Source organism: Neofelis nebulosa, chromosome 13 (assembly GCF_028018385.1).
Source record: "Neofelis nebulosa isolate mNeoNeb1 chromosome 13, mNeoNeb1.pri, whole genome shotgun sequence".
In the NCBI taxonomy this organism is placed as follows: Eukaryota; Metazoa; Chordata; class Mammalia; order Carnivora; family Felidae; genus Neofelis; species Neofelis nebulosa.
This window is the reverse complement of record NC_080794.1, coordinates 49,390,803-49,410,204: the sequence shown is the minus strand read 5'-3', so window position 1 is coordinate 49,410,204 and position 19,402 is coordinate 49,390,803. Positions and strand designations below refer to the sequence as shown.

At 42.4% G+C, this 19,402-nt stretch overlaps 1 protein-coding gene across 3 annotated transcripts in view; it reads left to right on the top strand.

Moving 5' to 3' along the window:
• Window positions 1-4,306: 4,306 nt before the first annotated feature.
• Window positions 4,307-19,402, top strand: part of WAPL (WAPL cohesin release factor) — a 93,934-nt gene continuing 78,838 nt past the window's right edge. For all 3 annotated transcript variants that reach the window (XM_058696901.1, XM_058696900.1, XM_058696899.1), the window contains exons 1-2: window positions 4,307-4,439; window positions 7,192-7,712. In XM_058696901.1, coding sequence (XP_058552884.1) covers window positions 7,214-7,712 — 499 coding nt within the window. In that variant the 5' untranslated portion in view covers window positions 4,307-4,439; window positions 7,192-7,213. The remainder of the gene's footprint in view (window positions 4,440-7,191; window positions 7,713-19,402) is intronic.

The window sequence follows — 19,402 nt, the reverse complement described above, 5'->3', positions numbered from 1 at the left end:
GCCCCGCCTTGGGCTCTGTGCCAAGGGCACGGAGCCTGCTTGGGATTCTCTGTCAAAAATAAACAAACATTAAAAAATAAATAAATAAAACAGGCTGGTCCATGGGAGATTGATTGGAAAGTTCCTTTTCCATACTGGGCAGAACAGAAATGTTTGGGGAGTGTCAGGGAGGTAAGGGCAGGGCCTGGCCCTCATTTTGTAGGGCACTGTAATACAATCACCACAACGTGCAAGTGTATGATTTATAATTTTTATTATAAATTCTGATTCCCCATCCTAAAACAAGGAAACATTTCCTGTAACCAGTGTGGAAATTTCTGACTTCAAGCTCTCTGAAGTGAATTTTGAAAGTTATGATACATTGTACTACACATTATCAGAAAAAGATTACACAGTTCTACTTAGCAATTCCAGTTCTGACAGTTCTCACGTCCGGGCTGCAACAGAGACCCAACAATGGCACAACAGATTCTTCTATTAGTTTTCCTGGCAGGATTTTCTTTCTTCCACTGAAGCAAAGGATGAGTCCACCTGAGTGGATGGAGCTCAAGGTAGTGGAGATTCTACCCTCCTCCAGGCGGCACGCAGGAGGGCAGCCTGTAGCATCAAAGGGTACAAGTGTGGTTCAGATCTATGATTTTAGTCTCTGCCATAAATATAATTTAATGGGGGAGAAAAATCAGACATCAGACACCGAGGCATTCTAGCAAATAAAAAAGCCCTTATTTGCTACCTAATATGTGCGTGAAGCAGATTTGAATGAAGTGAAGTGAACCAATCTGGGGGGGTGGGTGCAGGGAGAGAGGGTGGGGGATGGGGATAGGCAGGTGGCAGAGTATAAGTTGAGGGAACTAAGAAAACCAAAGGAAAACCACCACCAACATCCAAAAAGCTGCTTTCCCACGTGTTATCCAGACTGGAGTCCACATTGCTCACTCTGGTGTGGGACTTAGGGCCATGGCACTGGAATGGAGTGGGGCTTTCAGGGTATTCACTTGCCTCACTGGAATCAGGGAGGTAAAAGGTAAAGGGAGTGGTGTGGCCTGAAGGCCCAGAGACTGAACTGCCTCCAGAAGGGGCCCTGGCGTAGGCAGTCTTCAGTGTGAGGCACAGGAGAGCAGAGAGGCGCAGCACAGCTCTCTTCAGTATTAATACACTAAGCTTCCACAGACTAAACACACACACACACACACACACACACTTTCCTACTCTTCAAATCACGTACCATTTTCTACCAGATTCAACAATGTCTATAATAATGGATATCAGCAAATGCCAACCTCTCAATTTCCTCACCTGTAAAACAGGGATAACAGGCAGGGATGCAAATGAAGAGGCTGGCATCGTACCTGATGTATAATAGGTTCTTAATGTTTTCTCTTCCTCCTTTCCCCCACCTTAACAAAAAAGATTAGACTTCTGTTAAAGGCTATAGATGTACTTCAAAAATCAGGGCTTGTTGACCTTTAACGTATGGGCCAGTTACCTGGTGAATCATGTTAAAAATGCAGATTCTGATTCAGTGGAGTTGGGGACAGGGATTCCACATTTCCACTAAGCTTCCAGGGTATGCCATGCTGCTGACTAGGGATCACTCTTTGAGCAGCAAGAATTTAACTCTACTAAGCTCCAATAACACAACTACTGCACAAGAAGCCCCTAAATGGGCTCCACGGATTATCTCTTTCTATAAAAAATTAACTCTTCTATTTAAGCTTCATGTGGAGTCACTGACCCAGCCAACTAACCAGGCTAGGTCATAAAAAATGCATCCTTTGGTCCAGGAGGGTTCACAGCACTCTTCCACAGGAAGATCTTGCAATGGTCTCATCTCTGCACCACTTTCGGCTTTTTGATCTTAGCCTTTGCCTCTGATGATAATGACCCCTTAATTAGCACCCAGTACTCTGTCATCTAAATAATTATAGTAAGTGCAGCTTGCACCTCTGCTTACAATCTCTGAAGAAACTGATAAAATAAGATCCTATGCTGATTTTTTTAAGAAGACAAAAGTGGGGGGCGCCTGGGAGGCTCAGTTGGTTAAGCGTCTGACTTTGGCTCTTGCTGTTCATGGGTTCAAGTGCCACATAGGGCTTCTGTGCTGACAGCTCAGAGACTGGAGCCTGCTTCAGATTCTGTCTCCCTCTTTCTCTCAAAAATAAACAAGCAAAAAAAAAAAAAAAAAAAAGACAAAACTGAGATGCCTAGGTGGCTCAGCCGGTTAAGTGTCCACCTCTTGGTTTCCGCTCAGGTCATCATCTCAAGGTTGGTGAGTTCCAACCCCCCTAGTCAGGCTCTGAACAGATAGGTCAGAGCCTGCTTGGGATACTCTCTCTGTCCCTCTACCCCTCCCCCACTCACGCTTGCTGGCTCTCTCAAAATAAATCCTTTAAAAAAATAAAAAAAATGAAAAGACAAAACTGACCCAAATACAAGCCATGCACATACTGCCCACAGTGGAATTCACAGACCTGTTATAACTTCCAGTCACATAAGCTATCAAAAGTTGATTTATCAAGAAAAAGTACTGTTACAATATTTGGGAAACTTTAAATGTCAGAATATACATTTTGTAAACAGTAGGGCAAAAGTAAAACAGTTCAGCCATGCTAAAATCCACCTTAAATTTCTAGTGCGAAGGGCTGCAGGATATCTTAACTATTTTTTCTTGACTCAGAGTTTCCTGAATATACTTGGAGGAACCCGGTTAACTTCTGGGTGCATTCAAGGCAAATCATCCATTTGCGGAAGAAGGGGAGGGCTTTTCACTAGAAGCAATTAGTTTCCTAATTTCCCAGGTGTATCTCCATTAACCACCCACCAAACAGCTGGGCCGTCCAAGCCAGATGAATCATGCACCTCTCAGCACGAAACGATTGTGCTACTTTTTAGAACGCTGTTTTCCCACGGCAGCCTTAAAAAAAAAAAAAAAAGATCCCCCCCATCCAAATTTCCAACTTTGATAATCAATACATTGACCCGAAAAAAACAAAACCAAAACCCAAAGACCACAAAGGAGCGTAGTGTAAAATTAACTCTTTTCTCCCATCAATCTCCCACCTCCCTGTCCTCCCCAGAGGCAATCACTGGTTCAATTCTCGAAATTTTTCATTTATGGAAAATTTCAGAAACGTTAGTGAGACTGGAATAATCAGCCCTTGTGTACGCATTACACAACAATGGAAAAACACCCCACTGGCTTTATTCTCCCTCGGTCGGTATTTGTAGGAGTTATTTTCAAGTAAATCCCAGAGTCATAATCCTTTTACCCGTCAAAACTTCAGACTTTTAAAAAAAATTCTTACATAACCACGTTAGCGTTATTACACACAACAAAGTTAACGATAATACTATCCAGTATTCTTGGGGTCTCTCTTAACGCGTGCAGGGCAGACCGGAGAACTATGAAAGTATGAGCGGAGGGGTCGCGGGAGCATTCAAGCGCCGGAGCCGACATCACTCGCGGCGTTAGGTGCCCAGTGCCCCGGGCTTCCCAGTTCCCGCAGTCGTTACCTGCGTCGGGCCAGCACTCGCCAGGCCGGGTAGAGGGCGGTTCCCAGCCGCGAACTCCGCGCCTTCGCGCTCCCAGGCCGCGGCCCCAGCAGGCCTGGCGCAGCTGCACAACCCACCGTCCCTAGACACGGCGAGTCCCTGGAGGGGAAACGATTGACACAGCTGCCTGCACTGCGCCCCCGGCCCTCCCTGGCGGCACCTGCGTCTCCCGGCGTGGTCAGGAGCTGCAACGGGCTCCCGAGCCCGGGCGGGCAAAGCCCGCCACAACCGCTCCTCCCGCCGCCGGCTCCCGCGCCTAGCCGCGAGTGTAGCGCCCTCGCGGACCCGGACTACAACTCCCGTCGGGCGCTGCGGCCGGGCCAATGGCGGGCGCCGGAGCATGCGGGAAGCAGCGCCTGCGCGGCGGTTTGAGTAAGCGGCCGCGCGATTGGCTGCGGGGTCGGACGGCCGCGCGGGGCCTGTGGGAAGCGGAGTGACGGAGCGAGCGGCTGTTGGAGGAAGGAGGTGGGGGCCGGGAGCGCAAATGGCGTTGAGATGGTTCAGGGCCCTGTTCAAACTCCAGCGCTGACCATTCACCGGCGGAAGCGGCGGCGCAGGAGGCGGCGGCGGCCTAGCGGGGGCACGTAGCGAGCTCCGGTACCTGCTCTGGCGGCGGCGGCCAGGGAGGCCTAGGCCCGGGCCCGGCCGGCGGCGCTCAAGGCGGGGAGGGAAGTTGCGGTGCCGCCGCTCCCCCCCCCCCCCTCCACCGGGTTTCCTATTTACCCAGAGCGGAGTCGCGGGTTCTGACGGTGGCGGAGCCCCTTGCCTCTCTTCGCGCACAAGCCGGCCCTGTTCTCTCGCGCGGGGCTCCCGCGCCCGTCCGTGGGCCGTTGGGAGCAGGAGAGGCGGAGGCGGCCCGAGGCCAAAGCACCCGCCAGGCGCCGAGGGTAAGTGAGGTCTCGGGCGGCTGCCTAGGCCCGGAGGGAGCCAGGGAGGGTGGGGGAGGCAGGGGTCTGGAAGTCTCGCTATTTCACCTACACAGCCTCTGAGGAAGTTGGGCAGGGGAACGACCTGGAGAACTCTCTTTTCCCTCTTTTATTTTTCCTTTTTCTGAGTTCCTTTCGGGCGGCCACTGATTTGCCTCCCTCCCCAAGCGCGGTCAAGTGCGTTGGTTTCAGCCCTGAATCCTTTGCCGTCTCTCCTCCGCCCCTGGCCGCCACTAAGGCCTTACACTGCCCTGGGGATTCAGTGGCAGAGGCTTCCGGGGCGTCGGAAGCTACATCCCGTTCCTGGCGGTGGGGGTGGGGAGGAGAAAAGTTGCGTGAGCTTCCAGCGGGAGGGGACCGCGTCTCCTGCTACCCCCCCCCCCCCCCGGTGCAACGACCGCCCCCAGGTGAGAATCTCTAGGTGGTTAGCTTCATCCTTTCCGGCTTTCACTCCTTGGTGGAAGCCCCTAAACCCCTGGGGGTCCTAAAGAAGCTACACTTGGTTGAGGGTTAAGTGTGAGGACTTTTTAATCCCAGCGCACGTTCCTGAAAATTCGACCTGGTTTTGGGCAGAGAGGCAAGGGCCCAACGACTGTAAAGACTTAGTTGTGAATCATTCTTTCCTTTTTAGTTAGGAAAGTCTTTGGAGTTTGAAGCCTGACTGAGCAAGATAGCTTGTGTACTTGAGATATACTTAAAGTATGTCAACTGTGTCCGCACTCTTACACTAATTTGTACGTACTTTACACTCTAGGCATTAATGTTATCGCGATAGTATGTCTAGTGACTTTACAGACAGACATGGAAAACTATAAAATAAATCAAAAGTAGGGGATATTACATAATGAATTCCCATGTATTTGCCGCTCAGATACAACAGTTCTTAATTCTTAACCGAGTGTTTTTCATCTACACACTTTCCATTCCACATCCTTTAAAGCTAGAGAATTGCTGACATTATTTCATCAGTATTTTAGTACATAATTGTAAAAGACATGGACACTTAAAAAACAAGCATGATTTTCTTATCGCTTAAAATAGTTAACTCTTTCATATCAAGTGTTCATCTGCAGACTTTCAACTTGCAACAGTGAATGCTTTGTGGTTCCAAGACCATTTTACTGCAAGACCACTAGTTTTTCTCCTGCGGGCCCAAAGGAGCTCAAGTCTAAATTTTTGGTGTGTCATTTAGTCAGCATTTTTAGGTGGTTACCTTGTGAGTGTATACAAAATGTTTCAGCTTTGTTGGTGTACATGTAAATGCAGGTCTGTAGATGAGGGCTTTAAATTCTTGAAGGAATGAAATGACTTTTTTCTTTTGTTCTTGCAGCTGCCAAATATACTTAGTTTTGTTTAGACTGGACCTAACAGGAAAGCCAAAGATTCTTTAGTGTCAATCTACAGTAGATCTCAGGAAGAAGTTTTGTGACATTTTAAAAGGTCTTCACACTATTTTTTCTTAATGCAGATCTGTATGATGACTAAGTTATTACTTTGTCAAATTAGAATTGGTTTCTAGCCAAACACGAGAGAGGAAAATTATCATTGAATATACATAAAACTAAGTTTATAGTGACATAAGTTCCAAGAGTTTAAGTTAGTAAAGGAAAAATATGTTTAAAGTATAGACCAAAACGTATTCAAGAGTAGAAGTCAAATACTATTCTACTTGTCATATTTTAAATTTCAAATTATGAAGCTTTTTTTCCCCCAAATCTAGACAGTGATCTTTTTTGGGTATATTTAATAAATTGACATTTAAACTTTAGGAGGTCAAAGTGTAGGAAATGATAAGAATTGATAGTGTTTAAGAAGTACTGTTACTTTAAAAAGTGTTTTATTCTTTTGATTTACTATTTTGAATTTTTTTTGTTATAGTATTTGTTATTATTATGTAGATACAACAGATGAGCCCACTTATCCTTTATAAAGCAAAGAGGAAAATTTACAGGTTTCTGTTGCTTCATTTAATAATTAGCAGACTGGTGTAATATGCTGGAATTCACCAGCTTCAGAAATCGTAACTCTGCAGTTGAAGACAAAGAAGATAGAATACGTTTTTTTGTGATTAGGGAGATGACCGACTGGAGAATATTTTTCAAGCCACAGTTTAAACTACAATAGACCAAGGATCAGGATCTTTAAGATTGTATTAAAGGCTGCAGGTTCTAATACATAAGAAAGTAGCACCATTTTCCCCGACTTTTTCCCCCTCCTATGAATAAATGTTTTGACATTTCAAGACCTAATTGAGTCAATTATTTGATAATTCTGAGATACTGAAAAAAATTAACATTTTGTGCATAAGATTTTATAGGAGTAATGACCCTATTCAGATTATTTTCTTAAGGTAAAAGTGATACTTATGAGAATAGTACATAGATTCATTTGAAACTTAAAAAAAATGGATATTCCACTCTTAAGTTGGTTTTGTGGATAAGTTGATTAATCCTTATGCTTGCTTACTTTGTAAGTGTATGACTATGTACTCATTATAAAAAAAAATTAGATATGGAAGTATGTAGAATAAAAAAATGAACCCCTCTCTTTATACACCTTCCCTGTATGTATTCAACCATTTTTAAAGTTTGTATCTTGACTGTTGAAAAGCCCCCATGGGGGAGAATCCCGGGGTTATTTTTATATTCAGTGTTAACGCTGGTTAAGTGTTTGGTGATTGTATATTTTCTTTTCTTTTTTTTTCCCCCCACAGAGAATATGAAACAGGTGTCAAAATGACATCCAGATTTGGGAAAACCTACAGTAGGAAAGGAGGAAATGGCAGTTCAAAATTTGATGAAGTCTTTTCCAACAAACGGACCACCCTTAGCACAAAATGGGGAGAGACAACATTTATGGCTAAATTAGGGCAGAAGAGGCCCAATTTCAAACCAGATATCCAAGAAATTCCGAAGAAACCTAAGGTGGAAGAAGAAAATACTGGAGATCCTTTTGGATTTGATAGTGATGATGAGTCTCTACCAGTTTCTTCAAAGAATTTAGCCCAGGGTAAGGGTTCCTCTCATTCAGAATCTAGTGAAGCTGCTCAGCTGGAAGATGTCACTTCTGTACTTGAAGCTAATAGCAAAATTAGTCATGCAGTTGGTGAAGACAGTGTTGGGTCTGATAAATGCTTACATTTGGAAGAAACTTTGGTTGGGAAAGAAAAGAGCACAAACCGAATCTTAGAAGATGATGCAAGCAAAAGTAGCTGTGCTAAATTAATGACTTCAGGTAAGTTTTTAATTCCTTCCTTCCTTCCTTCCTCTCTCTCTCTCTCTCTCTCTCTCTCTTTTTTTTTTTTTTTTTTTTAGTTAAGTGATCTCTATACCCAACTTGACTCATGGGGCTTGAACTCATGACCCTGAGATCAAGAGTTGGATGCTCTTCTGACAGAGCCAGCCAGGCACCCCTTGAATTTCTTTATTCTGAGCCAGGAGACCTTTGTGTATGCCATTTAGTTATTAAATGCTTTAAATTCTAAAATATCCTGCTGCTTGGGTTTTCTTCCTGCATTTGTGATTAATGGGGGCTTTAGATAATTTGTAGAAGAGACTTAAAAACATTAAAGAAACCAATTGGGGGTTGAAATTTTACTTAAGCAGCTTGGATATTAATGTTTCCAGACTGTTACTTGTGGTGCATTTTGGGAACAGTTTTTCCTTCCTCCCCAACTCCATTTCTAGTAAGAAACATGTCTTTTTGTTGTGTTAGGATGACACAGTATCTTACATTAGTGGGGAAGATTTGTATTGTTACTGATAATGAAAATGAGATGAGCATTTGCAATGAGGATTAGGTTTAGGAGTGTTAGACTTTTTTTCAAAACTAGTTTAGAAAGATTAAGGAGGTATTGTGGAAACATTGAGGAATTGAACTTCATTGCAATTTGAGATTTGTGGAGTCTGGTGCCAGTAGCAACTTGTATTAATATATTTTAATCCACAAAACCAGTTGTATTTTTAAAGTGTTAATTTGTAAATCTGGCATCTAGGCTTCATTCGAAAAATAACATATTCTATCCGTTTTACCTCTACTCCCTTCGTAAAGGATTTGAGACTTCGGGTAAACGGTAAAAGTGCAATTAACTGAAACACTAAAGAACTAAGCTTGGAGGTAGCAGGAGAGACAGTGTGCTTGCTTTATTAGCAATAGGACAAGGATGGCACTGTAGTTGAAAACAGACCTTAGTTTCCGACTTCTTGGCAAAGTTTGGTGATACGAAAGGTTATATAGATCTCATATTTTGAAAGGAAGTAAAGACAAAACTTTCCTAGTACTGAATTCTCAAGAGGAGTTTGTCCTCGAGGCTTAATATAAGTGCCTCAAACAATATAATAAAAGACTTTGCCTTGCATAGTTTTACTAAAAATGCTGGACATTTTTCACTCTTTCTCACCCTTGGATGAGAGGATGAGCGAGCCAGCTGTTATTGTCATTCCCTTGATCCTCTTGGTTAATTCTGATTTGGCTGTCCTTATGCTTTGCCCACATTTCTCTTGACACATTGTTCAAAACTTAAGGTTAGGTTAATCTTTCAATAAAAAAAAAAACCAGCTTAGGGGCTCCTGGGTGGCTCAGTCGGTTAAGCGTCTGACTTCAGCTCAGGTCATATCTCTCAGTTTGTGAGTTCAAGCCCCACATCAGGCTCTGTGCTGACAGCTTGGATCCTGTGGCCTGATTCAGATTCTGTGTCTCCCTCTGTCTCTGCCCCTCCCTTGCTTGCACTCCCTCTCTCTGTCAAAAATAAATAAACGTTAAAAAAAATAAAAAACAGCTTAAAAACTTTCCCAATTCAGCTTCTAAGCATGTATTATAAGTCACAGGACTGTTGAACCAAAATAAACTAACTCAGTTCTCCTTACTGTACAGATGAGGCTCAAAGAGGTCAAGTGACTGTCCAAGGTTGGCTAGTGACAGATTTGGAATAATACTCATTTATTGATTTTCAACATACTGAGCACATACTACATTACCTCCACTGTGATAGGCTGTGAGAGTGCTGTTCCACTTGCGTTATCCAGTATTCTTAGTGCTCTCTTGTCCTCTGATAGTTAATCCACAATGGGGGCAGATAGGCTGGAGGAAGGAACGTGAGGCTGAGGAAGTGGTGAAACTGGTCAAGAAGGCAGACACAGCTTCCCCAAGTGCTAACTTTTGGAGAACTGGGCATCACTAGCAGGCAAAGTGTTTAGGTAGAGGGACAATAGAAACTTGGAAATTAAATCTACATAGATAGAAGTTGCTTATATTGCATATACATCTGTGTATGTCCAAACTGCCATTTGAAGTTGTTTGGTGGGAATTGGAAACAGTTTTCTGTAGAAATGAGGTATTAGCTTCCCAGTCTGATAAAGCTAAATTGGAGTTCTAATGCTGACACTGTGGACTTAAGAATCCAAACTCCATGGTGATGGTTTTATGAGTAGAAAATGGGTACTAAAATACAGATAGACGTTCAAGAACATCTTATCCCTCTTCCTCCTTCACAGGTCATCCTTAGTGTAAAGGGAATGGGGTAGCACTATGAACATTTTTTTCTCCTTTCCCTTGGCCACCTAGAGCTGCAGCAACCCTAGCAGCCCCCTGTAGGATAAGAAGGGAACTTTGAAGGAGTGCTTTTAGTTCTCATGGTAGTTGTAGTTCTGAGGTCTTAAAAACCATTTATAGGTTTGTATAAGTTAGTTATAGTTTTGGAAATATTTTTACATGGTATGACCTTGCTTTTCATTCCCCCTCCCCTCTAACATTTGGGCGTTTCCCTGTATCTAGACTCTTGCATTACTGTCTGTCATATTGTTATTGCCTTTACTCTCATGCAGAAAGAAGCCTTCTGGTTGTAATTGAAGTTTAGAAACCCAAACTTAAATTTGTGAAAAAAAAATTGTGTTTAATGTTTATTTATTTGGTAGGGGGGTGGGGACAGAGAGAGAGAGAGAATCCCAAGCACATTCCACGCTGTGAGCACAGAGCCCAATGAGCACAGAGCCCAACGCGGGCCTCCATCACACAAGTCGTGAGATTGTGACCTTAGCCAAAAGGATACTTAAGCGACTTGAGCCACCCAGGCACCCTACTAAACTTAAATTTTTGATAAAGGGGGTCTTTTTGGATTAAAGATTCTTCGAGAATGACAATGTTTTGGACTTAAGATGAAACTGCTTGTACATGTAATGTCTCAGAAAACCCTTGCAGGTCGTTTTTACACACTTTATTCAAGAAAGAACCTTTGAGAAATTTTATTGTAGTTTGTTCACAGTGTAGTAGCTAAGTTCCATTGTATCCTTCCTGTGGGAAGTGCCTGCTCCTTCAGATCATTTTCACTGTGAAATTATTTCGGTGAAAAGAGCTTATCCAAGCTCAAATTTACTGTAAAAATTTCTCCTGGCATCAAGTTTTAAAGTGCATCTCTTTCTCTACAGGGGAATATGTGGTTAATTTTTAGCTACTTTTAAAATTATAGGTAAAATATTTTATACCGGGTATTACTTTTAAAAACTGTGGCTCATTTGAAGAGGAAACACAGAATAAGGTTATGATAAAATGTATTATAGTTGCCATTTTCCAGATAGATTTTTTTTTTTAATTTTTTTTAACGTTTATTTATTTTTGAGACAGAGACAGAGCATGAACAGGGGAGGGTCAGAGAGAGGGAGACACAGAATCTGAAACAGGCTCCAGGCTCTGAGCTGTCAGCACAGAGCCCGACGCGGGGCTCGAACTCACGGACCGCGAGATCATGACCTGAGCCGAAGTCGGCCGCTTAACCGACTGAGCCACCCAGGCGCCCCCCAGATAGATTTTTGATGGGTATGAGAACCAGAATCTAGATTATAAACTGTGAATGAGAACTGCAGAGAAGGATTGAGTTGCTAAAATGTCCTAACTCTTGGGGCGCCTGGGTGGCTCAGTCAGTTGGTTAAGCGTCTGACTTTTGCCCAGGTCATGATCTCACAGTTCGTCAGTTTGAGCCCCGCATCAGGCTCTGTGCTGACAGCTTGGAGCCTGGAGCCTGCTTTGGATTCTGTGTCACCCTCTCTCTGTTCCTCCCTGCTGACACTCTGTCTCTCCCCACCCCCCCGCAAAAATAGAGATTAAAAACAATTTTTTCAATGTCCTAACTCTTGATTTAAAAAATAAAAAACTTATATCAGCTTCAATAGTTGTCAATATATGGCAAACCTTATTTTATCTACTCTACACACTACTCTTTCCACTTCCTATCCTCTAATCCCTGGATTATTTTAATGCAGATTCAGGACTTCTTATTTTATGTGCAAATACTTCAGTTGTAATTGCTTTTAAGTTGAGTTCTCAAACAGCTTTGCCACTTAAAAATGACTGTTAGCAGTACCTAAAGTTTTGTCCTTTTAAAAGATCTTGGAATATTCTGTAAAGTGTGGTATCCAGGGCTGTGTGCATTAAGGATGAAAGGTTTCTCTTGCCTTTTATATGAGGCTACTTCCATTTTCCATCTTTGTGCTTTCTGCTACAGGTTTTTAATCTGGACTCTAGAATAAAGTATGCAAAGACTTATATTTCCACTTGGCACACTTTCCTTGCCAGCCAGCTGGGATTCAGTCTACACATCTTGCCAAATATTGAGATAACTACTGCATAGGCTCTTAATTTGCATGACTGGTTTTGTAGCCAATGCATTTTTTCCATTTGCTTAAAGCTGTACTGAGTGTGTGTTAGGGATATTATTGTCAGGAATTTAAGAACTTTGATTTGGAACTGAAGATGATTATTATTTTTTGAATGTTTATTTTTGAGGGGGGGGGGAGAGAGAGAGAGAGAGAGAGAGAGAGAGAGAGAGAGAGAACGAGTGGGGGAGGGGCAGGGAGAGGGAGACACAGAATCCGAAGCAGTCTCCAGGCTCTGAGCTGTCAGAGCCTGTCACAAGGCTCGAACTCACAAACCGCGAGATCATGGCCTAGCCTAAGTCAGACCCTTAACTGACTGAGCCACCCCTGAAGATGATTTTAGGAAAGGGAAATAAATTGTTCTATTCCTGAAAACTTAAAGTAGCCCAGGAACTTGTGAGGTGAGATGAGATTTTCATCTGCGCATTGGATAAAGTACAGATGATTGAGGGTTTTTTTTTTTTTTTTTAATTTTTAATGTCTATTTATTTTTGAGAGAGATCGAGTGAGCGAGCAGGGAAGGGGCAGCGAGAGAGGGAGACACAGAATCTGAAGCAGGCTGCAGACTCTGAGCTGTCAGCACAAAGCCCGACACGGGGCTAAACTCACTAACTGTGAGATCATGACCTGAGCCAAAGTCAGACACTGAACCACTCAGGTACCACTAATGAGAATTAGTAAAGAATTCTGAAAGTGTAGCATCACCAAGAGCTCCTAACCCTCATTTAGGTATTGGACATATTTGTTGTTTAGAATGTATATGTCACACCTAAAATTCTTTTAAGGGAAGTAATGAGACCGATTATTTATTTAGTTCCTACTTTTGTGTTGAGCTCTTATATCTTATATATCAATTGATTCTTAATCAGAACTATGTAAGTCAGGCTTTGTTTCCATTTTATAGAGGGTAAATCACAGTTCAGTGAATAACTTAGATTACTAATAGAAGATTCGAGAAACAAAGTGTTCTCTTCTGTATTCTGATGTGAATGAACTTAATTTTATCATATTTAGAGGCTTACATTTAAAATAACAGTGTCACCTGTTGGTGGGAATGCAAACTGGTACATCCACTCTGGAAAACAGTGTGGAGGTTCCTCAAAAAATTAAAAATAGACCTACCCTATGACCCAGCAGTAGCACTGCTAGGAATTTACCCAAGGGATACAGGAGTACTGATGCATAGGGGCACTTGGACCCCAATGTTTATAGCAGCACTCTCAGCAATAGCCAAATTGTGGAAAGAGCCTAAATGTCTATCAACTGATGAATGGATGAAAAAATTGTGGTTTATATACACAATGGAATACTATGTGGCAATGAGAAAGAATGAAATATGGCCCTTTGTAGCAACGTGGATGGAACTGGAGAGTGTGATGCTAAGTGAAATAAGCCATACAGAGAAAGACACATACCATATGCTTTCACTCTTATGTGGATCCTGAGAAACTTAACAGAAACCCATGGGGGAAGGGAAGGGAAAAAAAAAAAAAACAAAGGTTAGAGTGGGAGAGAGCCAAAGCATAAGAGACTCTTAAAAACTGAGAACAAACTGAGGGCTGATAGGGGGTGGGAGGGTGGGGAGGGTAGGTGATGGGTATTGAAGAGGACATCTTTTGGGATGAGCACTGGGTGTTGTATGGAAACCAATTTGACAATAAATTTTGTATATTAAAAAAAATAATAGTGTCACTGTACAGTTTTAGTTTTATCTTGGCATTGGAGATAATTGATAGGAACACATTCTAGATTCCCTCTTGCCTCTATTTAAATAATTTTCTTTTTTAAAAAAATATTTATTTATCTTGAGAGGAGAGCACACTTATGAGCAAGCAGGGGAGGGGAAAGAGAATCCCAAGCACCTTTTGACCTAAGCCGAAATCAAGAGTCAGTCGTTCAACCAACTGAACCACCAGGTGACCCTGAATACTTTTCTTTTCAATAAAAATTGTGGCCTGGGGTGCCTGGGTGGCTCAGTCCTTTAAGTGTCCGACTCTTGATTTCGGCTCAAGTCATGATCTCATAGTTTATGAGATTGAGCCCTGTGTGGGGCTGTATGCTGACAGCTCAGATTCTGCTTGAGAGTCTCTCTCCCTCCCTCCCTCTCTGCCCCTCCCCTGCTTTTGCTGTTTCTAAATAAATAAATAAACTTAAAAAGAAAAATGTGGCCTAAGTAATTATAATACTTAGCAAATAAAACTGACCTTATTTTTACAAGTAATAAGTATTTTCTATTTTTTTCATTTTTTGCGATATATATTATACAAATGGAAATTTAGTATGCAAATTCTGAAAGACACACTGTAATTTTAAATTTTGTTTATGAGTGGAATTTTAATTTCTTTTAAAGTTTATTTTTTTTAGTAATCTGTACACCCATCATAGGACTTGAACTGACAACCCTGAGATTGAGGCACATGCTTTTCTGACTGAGCCAGCCATGTGCCCCAGAACTTTAATTTCTTGTAAAATATTTTCTTAGTAAAAGGATTATTTTCTTTTTAGGAAAAAAAATTTTTTTTTTTTAACATTTACTTATTTTTGAGAGACAAAGTATGAGCAAAGGAGGGGCAGAGAGAGAGAGGGAGACACCGAATCGGAAGCAGACTTCAGGCTCCGAGCTGTCAGCACGGAGACTGATGTGGGGCTCGAACTCATGAACCACGAGATCATGACCCGATCATGAACTGAGCCACCCAGGCGCCCAAAAGGAGGATTATTTTCAAGGTCTGAGCAATAACAAAAGTGCACGTGACCACTGACAAGTTTCTTCTCGGATCCAGGTTGAATACCAGCCATAGGAGGTAGTATGTAGAAACTGTGAGCATAGTCCATGCCTTCTAGGAATGGAGTTACTGATTTCTGCTGGTAATAACTGCTTTTAAAACGGTGACAACACATTTGTACAACACTTGATGCTTTTCAGAGATTTTCCATACGCATTCCATATTTTTAGAATTTAGAGCCAGGTGATTCACACATTTTTCTTGCCCAATCTTTGACTCCAGGAAACAGTCCTCAACTTTTCCAGAGCGCTGATGGTAGAGGAGGATGAATTTGTTCATAGGAAAGTCTGGGGGTTGCTTTCCTTCCAGCCATTCAGCTATTATTTTAGTGTCCTGTGTATGCTGAATGCTCATGTATGTCAATGAACAAGATTTTGCCTTATTCACATTCTAGTGGGCAAGACAGATTGAATAGAGAATAAGAAGTGTGCTAAAAATTACAGAAAAATATAGGATCTGGGGTGCCTGGCTGGTCCAGTCGGAAGAGCATGGGACTCTTGATCTCAGGGCTGTGAGTTTAAGCCCCAAATTGGGTGTAGAGATTACATAAATAAACTTTAAAAAAAAGAAAAGAAAAATGTGGGGTCCTTTAAGAGTGTATGGTCTAAGTGAGGGATAGGGGCAAAGCTGACTTCTTGAAAATTTTGTAACAGTGTTTCAACTTTTTTTTTTTTCAAGTTTACTCGTTTTTTTTGAGAGAGAGTGAGAGTGGGTGAGGAGCAGAGAGAGGGAAAGAGAATTTCAAGCAGGCTCTATGCTGTCGGCACAGAGCCTGACATGGGGCTCGATCTTATTAACCGTGAGACCTGACCTGAGCCAAGATCAAGAGTCAGATGCTTAACCAGCTGAGCCCCCCAGTTCCCCCAAAGCTGACCGTTAAGTTGGGACCTACTGCTACACTGAGCAAGCATGAAAGTAGCAGAACTTAGTGGCGTGGATAGTGAGGAAAAAGGAGACATTAAGAATGTCTCTCAGTTATCTAATGTGAACATGTGAGCAGATGGTGGTATTGAGATAAGGGGACTTACTTTTTTAATGTTTATTATTTTTGAGAGAGAGAGACAGAGTGCGAATGGGGGAGGGGCGGGGGGGGGGGTGGGAAACAGAATCTGAAGCAGGTTCCAGGCTCCGAGTTGTCAGCACAGAACCAGACACGGGGCTCAGACTCACCAACTGTGAAATCATGACCGGAGCCGAAGTCAGACCTTAACTGACTGAGCCACCCAGGTGCCCCAAGATAAGGGGATGTTTTGAGGGCAGGTTCATCAGTGTAGGTTTGGGCACATTGGATTTGAGACATTTGTGAGGCATAGGGTATGCCGGTATGAACATAGATAAGACTTGGTTAGAGATGATAAATTTGAGATTCAGCATGTAAATGTTACTTGAAATTATATGATTAGATGAAGTCATTAAGGAGAATGTAAGAGGAGAAAGCACTGAACAATGAAGACCTTGTTATACTTAATTGATGGAGAGAAGAAGAAAAAAAACTAGATTAGAAAATTGAATAGAGGCAGCCAGAGCACCAGTAGGAAAATTGAGCCAGTGGTATTTTATAGAAGCCAGTAGAAAGGTGTTCATGAAGGATCAACTGAACTGGAATGCTACTTGCAAAATCAACAAGAATGAGGACTGCAGAATTGGCATTGGAGTGTGCAGCTTGGGTTGGAACAGTCTGAGTAGTGAGTACATAGGATATGGGAGTAGCAAGTGTACACAACTTATTAAAGATATTTGAAGGGGAGAAGAGAGGTTCTGAAAAGTTATGAGGTGATGAGGGTTTCTGGAAGGTTTGATTGCAAAGTAGAGCCTTAGAGCATAGGATTCAAAGCACAAGGTGGGGAGATTGGTCTTGGAAGAAGGGAACCATGTTTCCTGGGTAGGAGGAAAGATGGATGAGAATGTGAGCTTAGTGAAAGGATGGAAGATAGAGTGGTTTTATGGATGAAGACATTATTTTCCCCCATGAAATGATAGAAGAGATTATCCCTGAAAGGAAGATAAGGGCAAGGAAATGTGGGGGCTAGAGTGGAGGGATAAAGGGTTCAAACAGGTGTTGCAGAAAATGGAAGCAGGAGCTGTATAGAGAGAATTTCTGGACGTCAGTGAAGCCTTAGTGAAGTCTGTATCATTAAAAACTTATGGTCACTTACCTCATTGTGAGTGCAAACACCCCCCCCCCCGCCACCGCTGCTTTAGTAGGCCCTGTTAGCCAGAACCTGCACAGAACGTAGAATATTAGATAGGAAAATTAGAATTATCCTGGATTGTCATTTTTGTCTGACAAGATGTGGTGTGAACAGGTAGAGAAGAAAGAATTTAGGGTATTGTCCAGAGTGAGTGAAATGATTGTGAAATTTAAAACTTTTAGGAGTTGGACAAGGCTGGTGGGTAGGAGAAAGGAGAGAGGTCAGTATACTGAGTCTTATTTTTTTTTTTTTTAATTCTTTTCAACATTTATTTATTTTTGAGAGAGAGCACAAGCAGGGGAGGAGCAGAGAGACAGGGAGACACAGAATCCAAAGCAGGCTCCAGGCTCCAGGCTCCAGGCTCCCGGCTCCCAGCTGCCAGCACAGAGCCCGACGCAGGGCTCGAACTCCTGGACCATGAGATCATGACCTGAGCTGAAGTCGGCCACTCAACCAACCGAGCCACCCAGGCGCCCCCTGAGAGTCTTGTTAAATAAAAGTCAGGAATGGGGTTACTGGAACAGGTTGGATAGTTGGTAGGTTGTGATTGAGAAGTGAGTTACTAGATTTTAATATTTAAGAGGTGAAGCATTCTAGGACATGACAAGTTTCCGGGTAAAACTGAGAACTGGTGGCTGAGCTGGAATGTAGAAGACTGTCTTTGGGAGAAGCTTAAAGAACTGTGAGGTCAGGGGATTGGGATTTGATGGAATTCAGGATGCTAGCAAGACTGGCATAAGGGATAGGTTATAAATCCTATGTAAAACCCTTAAATGAAGAATAAGAGGTTGTTAAATGACGAGTTTGGGGAAGATTAGAGGGTAACTAGCTAAGTGACACAAGCCTCAAAAGGATGGGCTTTTATAAGAGGGTGGAGTAGGAATAGTTTTATAAAAAGTCTCTGGAGAGTCAGCATACTAGTGACCCCAAAGCATCCTACTCTCAGATACTGAAAGGGGCTGCAGGGTAAGAGGCATATGTATGTAGTCAGGGTTCAGCTAGGGCCCGGAAGTGGTAGAGGGAATGAGCCCCCAGGTATATGTGAGTGTGCTGATCACTGACTCCTGCGTGATTTAGACTTAAGGGTTTGGGTGGTGATGGCAGTTGGTTGTTGGATTTTGAGATTGGAAAGAAGTACCGATACGTTTTGAGTATTAAAGTGTTTGGGAGAAGGTAGATGACAAGATGAGTTTACATTTTGGATCATGACCCAGAGAAACAGATGAGAAGCATGGTGTCTTTAGAACCAAATTTTCTGATGGCAATTTTCAAACCTTCTTTGTTCGTTCACTCATTGTCTGAAAAGTGTTTGAAAACTGTCCCTGCTTCATATATCCCCTATATATTTTTTTAAGTTTGAGTCTTATCAGTCAAGATCCCAGCTGGAAATAGGCGGCATGCCCCAATTAGGCTAATACCAAGAAAGTGTATTTATAAAGGGACTATTTACAAAGTTGTGGGGAAAATGTTACGGAAATCACAAGGGGTGGTGCCCTAGACTTGGTTAGCAAGCAGTGAAGCTATTATCACCCATTTTCACAGGGACGGGGAATATCTGAGCTGTATAGAGGAAGCCACCTTAAGGGAGCAGTATCCTTTTGTTGAGAGGCCTAATAAGGAAAGTGCTGGTGGGAGGGAGGGGGGATGGGGTGGGGGGGTGGGGCGGGGTGGTATCATACCTGAACCTAAAGTTCCTCCATTCATCCTGCTGGGGCTCCTTATGGGTAAAACCCAGTGGAAGAAGGAAGGAAACTTTTTGATATAGGTCAGCCTCCTGGGGCTGAGATTAGGATGGTGAGTGGATCTGGAAGGACAAGTGGAATATACCTGGTGTAGTATTTTAAAAACAAACCCATATAGTTCTATGAAAATGTATATAACTGATTACTATCAAGATATAGAATATTTTTGTTACCTCAAAAGTTCCTTCATGCTTCTTTTTGGTCAGTCTCTTGTCTCACTTCCAACCCCTGGCATCCACTGATCTCTTTTCTGTCCCTGTAGTTTTTATCTTTTCCAAAATGTCATACACCTGGGATCATGTAGTATGTAGTCTAATCAGTCTGGCTTCTTTTATTTAGCATAATGCTTTTAAGAGTATTTCACGTAACAGTAGTTCATTCCTTTTTAATTGCTATGTAATACTCCATTCTATATATGCCCAAATTCTTTCTTTAGTTGAAGGACATTTGGATTGTTTTCAGTTTTGGGCAATTATGAATGAAGCTGCCATAAACATTCACATTTAGATTTTTGTTAGACATATTTCCTCATTTCTCTTGGGTAAGTACCTAGGTTAT